Genomic DNA, 6000 nt, shown 5'->3' with positions numbered 1-6000 from the left:
TTTTTTTTTTTCTCCATCCTCTGCAGACTTGCTGTTTCATTAGATGGCATCACATATATGCATATTTAAGGTATATTATAATCTGGTTTTAATTTTGTGGACATATTCTGGGAAATGGTACTGTTGGCAGAGAGGATATAAATTGGGAAAACGAGAGTTCTCTTGTGCAAACATGTACGAAGTTGGTCCATTTTCTACATTTGGAGGGTTTGTATTTTCTAATTCTGTATTTAAATTAGAAATAAAGCAGCTGCTTCTCTTTGCTGTTTAGAATATTTTTGGGTAGTATTCTATATAAGATCAGAAAATTATTGTTTATTATATAAATAAAGTATTAACCTTCTCAATAGTGAAGATAAACTACTGATAGACATGGGGGTTGCAAAAGGAAAGTATGTGTGGATTTAACAGGTGACTTGAACTGTGTTTTTGTGGTCTCTACACGTAGGCATGCAGATCTGAGGAATCACAGACGGAGATGAGTGATGGAGACTGATGCACTACGTTGCTGGAAATGTAGAAAATACATAGCAAGTTCTGCTTGCCTTATAAAATGTCACGGAAGAGAACCATCTAAAGTAAGTACGGAGTCTGATGGGGAGTTGTAGCTTTTTGGTTTTAAATATAGGAGGAGTGTTGTATATACTTTCACATAGTAATTTACCTCTTTAGGAGACAGATATTAACCCTATGGATGGAGCAGACCTGTTAGACTCTTTCCAAAATACATCACCAAGACAGTCCATACATCTTTTGATGATAAATCAAAGGAAATAAAGGAAATAGGATTGGATGTGATCTGTTTTGTGTGTTTGTTTGTTTAAAAAAAATAGAAATCACAGCAGTAGAACTAGAAACAAAAATTTTAAGAGTCTACATAATTTGTATTACTAGTCCCTATTTATTCACCTATATGTATTTATTTAATAGTCAGAAATAAATGTTTTCAGTGCAGGCATTTACAGCATAGCAAGACATGCTCTGCCCTGGTATATCTGAAACAGAGCTCTCTATACTCTTCCAACTGATCCACATCATGGCTAAGAAGGGAGGAAATATTTTAAAGATAGGAAACAAATAACTGCGTTAATTTTACTACTTCAAGGATGTTTTCACTGATTTTAAATTCATAGCTGACATGCACATAAGTTGGCATATAGCTGACATAGGTCAAAATTATGGGAAATAATATCATCAGAAATGGAGCCCTTTTGGGTAGAAAGTAATTTCCTTATCCAAGAACTGGCAAGTTGTCTTCTATTTTTTTCTTTAATGCTGCTCAGAATGCCTAAAGGTGTCATCTGCCTGCAGCATTTGGGACACTTGTATGCATCAGTTCCTGTTGATTAACTTCACAAATTAATGGCTTGTTTCCTGAATATGCATTTATACTTATCAAATGCATTTATCTCGGAACTCAGCAGATCTTTGTTATATTTATATGGCTTTTTAAAATCTTTGCTTTCTTGGCAATGTGAAGGAGTGAAAGAAAACATAAACAGAAAACAAAAGGCTGGCCAACCTGGTTAGGAGGACTTTAAACTAGACAAGAAGGGGGAAGGGGAGTGTCACATAGACACGGCGAACAGTACCGCGCAGCCTAGGTCAGATGGCATCCAGTGGGAGTGTGCTAGTGGGGAAGTGAGGATAGGAAATGATCATGGAGGGTCCTCTTTCACCCCTCCTGGGAAACCTGCAGGCTCGATTACTTCCCTGAAATGCCTGTACACCAATGCGTGAAGCATGGGGAATAAGCAGGACGAACTGGAGATCTGTGTGCGGTCCCAGCGTCATGATCCCATTGGAATCACAGAGACATGGTGGGATAGCTCGCACGACTGGAGCGCTGCCATGGAAGGCTGTGTGCTCTTTAGGAAGGACAGGCTGGGAAGGCGAGGTGGTGGAGTTGCTTTTTATGTGAGAGAGCAACTGGAATGAAGGAGCTCAACCTGGGGGTGGATGATGAGCGAGTTGAGAGCTTGTGGGTAAGGATTAGAGGGCAGGCTAATGTGGGAGACACTGTGGTGGGTATCTGCTACAGGGCACCTGACCAAGACGAGGAGGTTGATGAGGCCTTCTATAGGCAGCTGGATGTTGCCTCACGGTCACAGGCCCTGGTTCTCATGGGGGACTTCAACTACCCCGACATCAACTGGAAGGACAACACGGCCAGGCACAAACAGTCCTGCAGGTTCCTGCAGAGCGTCGACAATAACTTTTTGATGCATATATATATTTAAATTCATTTTAAACTAAAATATCTTTATATAATTGTATTTATTTTAGCTATATTTGTTTTGTTTGTGAAATGCTACAGTTTGGAAGCTCAGCTAAAATCCAACATTATTCTTATGAATAGTTTTGAAACCTCGCTTTTCTGTCTGCAGTTGGTCACATTATTGAAATAAAAACTGAACAAAACTTACTGGAAGTCTTTGGCTTTTCAGCTAGTTAAACTACCAAGTGTTTTTGGAAAATGAATTTGAAACTCTTTGTAAAATGATTCTTTGATGCTGAATACCGTTTTCAAATGAACTTAACTTCGTCCTGTCTTCACTGGAAAACTGACGATTGTGAGATCAGTTCCTCGCGCAGTTGGAAGATCAACTATTGCATCCTTTCTGTTCTTATAAAACAAAAATATCTCCCTCTCAAGAGTTTGTCCACTGTCCTTAGATTCAGAAATAGAGTAGTACATCTACTTTATTTTTTGCTTGGAGTATGCACAGCATCTTTTTAATTTTATCAGTTGTTATGAAAACACTTACTGAGTTTGGGTAGCTAAATTCTGGCTGTATTCAAAGGAAAAGCATATGTGAATGTTGAATATCAATACAATATTTCTGTATTTAACAGACACCTCAGCTGTCAGATGCCGCTCAGGAAACTTGCAATGTATGGCATATGAACTTAGAAGCCATTCCAGAATGGGTAAAATGCGTTATTGAAAAGGTAAATTTTTTAAAAAACTCGCATCTTTATTATTGAGTAAATTATGAAGAAAGAAGAAATACCAAGGGCACTTTTCCAGTGAAGTCCACATATCATATATAGACATTTTATTGAGAAAAGTTTCATTAGTTTTTCTATCTATTACCGTTTACAGAGGGTTTGCTTCTTTTCCTTTCCTCTGAAACATTTTTTTCTGTATGCAGAAAGCCTAGAAGGGGAATATTCTGTTCTTGGACATTTATGCATGAATATTTACATTTGTCAAACTAACACAGGATACCTCTGTTTATTTTATCAAATATTTAAATTTATATTGAAGTGTTTGTGTTTTGGCTTGTCTTGTCATTGTGTCCTGTAGTACTTATGTTCATCCTAATGAAGGATGGTAAGGAGCATGTTTCTCAAAAAAAATGGACTGAGTGTTTATTAGAGATCACTTGATAGAATATAATGTGATGTCTGTCTCTTAAATCACTTGTGCTATTTTGTCATATAAATAGAAAAATGTATTCCCGCAAATTCAGAAGTCGTATCACTTTTGAGTTGTATCTGCCCACTTGAAGTCACAAAGCAGCTCACAACTTTGTTGTTGCAATGATTGCTTCCCTGCAGTTCAATACTTAACTTACTGAGAGTTGAGAAACTGGTGTAATTGCATGGATTTAGGAAGCAGAAGTAGTAGTAGGCTTTTGCTGTAAGTTTTTTCTGCTCAGTCTTACCTGATTTGGGGAGTCACGTGCAACCTGCATTCTTTATATTAGTTAAACTCTTAAAATTTTTGCTTTCTCAGACTTCAGCATTGCATGGCAAAATAGTGTATCTGTTTCACAAACATTTCACAAGCTTTGGGGAAAAAATGCTTTGAGCAGCGAGGAGGTATTTTCCTGCTGAGTTTCCCAATCTTGAATGCCTCGTAATGAAGACCCACATTTTGTTTTTCTATTTCATTTTTTTATGATCTGTCTTATTGTAGCTGATTTCATACATTTCACTGTTAGCTGTTGCTGTCCAGCCTTCTGGCATTTACAAGCCTAGAGATACACCTTGGATGCCTGGAAAATAAGAAAACAGTAGACCATGATTATGTGGAAAAGGCCCAACATACTTGCTCAGGATTACAGAGGAGCAGTGTTCTTCGGTTCTGGCAGCAGAGACAGAGAATTCAGTTCTGTATGAAAGCCGTCAGCTCTCAGCCCTGATTTTGTCCTTTCACATCCTGGAAACTCTTGCCTCATTCCCTTCTGACTTCTGTAGAAAGGTCCTCTAGGTTTATGGATAAATGTGTGGGCTTTTTACACAATTTTTTCTTACCAAGATCTGAATAATTTTGTGATTATGTGTTATTTCCTCCTGTATTTCTTCTGAGTCAAAGGCTAAATCATTTTACATAAGCACAAAGTCTATTTGCAGGCAGTAACAACCTACTGCTTCCTGACCGGTTCTTTTTTACCATCTGTCCCTGTTCTTAACCAATCTCATTTGGTTTTATACGCACTTCAGTGTATAGAAGTTCTTAAATTGGCCAGCTTTTCCCTGCTTTCTGTTTTTATGCAGCCCACCATGAAACTGTGTCCCCTCATCCCTTGCTGATTTTCCTCCTACCACCTCCTCCACAGTTAGGCTGTTGCCTCTTTTCCTGAGTCAATACTTCCACAGTCTGCTTCCAAGTTCACATTAAATCAGCACTGGACTCCTTTGTATTGCACCTCATCTCCGAGTCTCTGAGCACGTAGGGCAGAGATGTCCTTTTTCTTCCATTTCTTTTCCTTCTTTCCTGGCTTTACAAGGATCCTCACCATTTTGCCTGACTTTTCATAGCTCATTTCTCCCCAGGATTTGGAAATGTGAGATACTATTCCACAATGCCAGAGTGCCAACAAGACTCACTGAAGGTGCAAGGGAAATGGAATGTGAAAACTCATTGTAAATCTTCGAAACAACTTGCAAGTTTTGGGGAACTGTTCAGCCTCACAAATTCAAGGGGAACTGTGCATGTTAAAGGTTTTTTCAGAGATGCTAAAGTTTTCAGAAAGCTTTACTGAGCATATGTAAACGGAGTTTTTTTTTTTCTTCTAAACTAATAACATGTCCAAATTCAAACAGAATCTCTTAGGAGCAATAAAAGACACATCTCCTAAGTTTTGTGAAATTTCAAGCTTTTAACACAAAACACAGAATTAAATTTCACAAGAGTTTTCAGAATTTTTTCTAGTGCTGTCTTTTTTTAGCACACAATCCTCTTCAGAAACTACATTTTTCTGAAGCATTCCCTTAGATGTGCATCAGTCATGGTAACATCTTCTCAGTCTAACTTGCAAAGAGAAAGGCAACTAAAAGCAATGCTTAACTAGAAACGTTGGGCAGCATCTTTAGTATTCATAGCTGAATTTCACGTACAACTCTAGGCACATGAGTGATGTGTGATCAGAGCTGTGTTTCTCATGTTGTTGTAGTGTTGTTTCTCATGTTTGCTTTGATGCTGCAAACACTTGCATAACTTTATTCCTTACAAATGTTTCAGCTTAACAGACTAATACATTTATTTTAAAAATTGTATGCGCAAGTGTGAATTTATAGATCTGGGGTAAGTTTTTCCTTTGAAAAAGTAGCTTTGGAATTAAAGCTTACAAATTACAAATAATGAAAATGTTTGTCTCCTGAAAGATACAAAAAAAAAAAAGAGTTTGTAATGGGTCATGTTGTAATGCTATGTACACCAAAATACATTAAGTACCCATTAAAGTAATTTCGGGCAAGCAAAGCAAAAGCTACAGTCATCTTGTGAGAAATCTTCCACTGTATTTAGTATTCAAGAGATGTACCAGCAGTCAGAAAACTCAAGTGAGAAACTGTGCTTGCCAGTTCCAGATTAACAGGGTAAATTGATTTGTTTTAAAGGATCTTATATTTATTTTCATTAGTTAAAAAAAAGTAGACAAGTGTAGACAATTTTTTAAAATAATTTGGAGCCTCTACATTTTGAAATGTATGAGGCTTTTTTTCTGGATTCGTTAGTTATCACTTCAGCAAGCAGTGTTTTTAAGAAAA

At 37.3% G+C, this 6000-nt stretch overlaps 1 protein-coding gene across 1 annotated transcript in view; it reads left to right on the top strand.

Annotated features, from left to right (window-relative positions):
- Nucleotides 1–460: 460 nt before the first annotated feature.
- Nucleotides 461–6000, top strand: part of RNF180 (ring finger protein 180) — a 45555-nt gene continuing 40015 nt past the window's right edge. The window contains 3 exon segments of the mRNA XM_010223544.2: nt 461–483; nt 485–578; nt 2857–2952. Coding sequence (XP_010221846.2) covers nt 479–483; nt 485–578; nt 2857–2952 — 195 coding nt within the window. The 5' untranslated portion in view covers nt 461–478.

Source organism: Tinamus guttatus, unplaced genomic scaffold (genome assembly GCF_059628265.1).
Source record: "Tinamus guttatus ecotype Peru unplaced genomic scaffold, ASM5962826v1 Tinamus_guttatus_pri_ptg000309l, whole genome shotgun sequence".
NCBI lineage: Eukaryota > Metazoa > Chordata > Aves > Tinamiformes > Tinamidae > Tinamus > Tinamus guttatus.
This window is presented reverse-complemented; position numbering and strand designations above follow the sequence as displayed.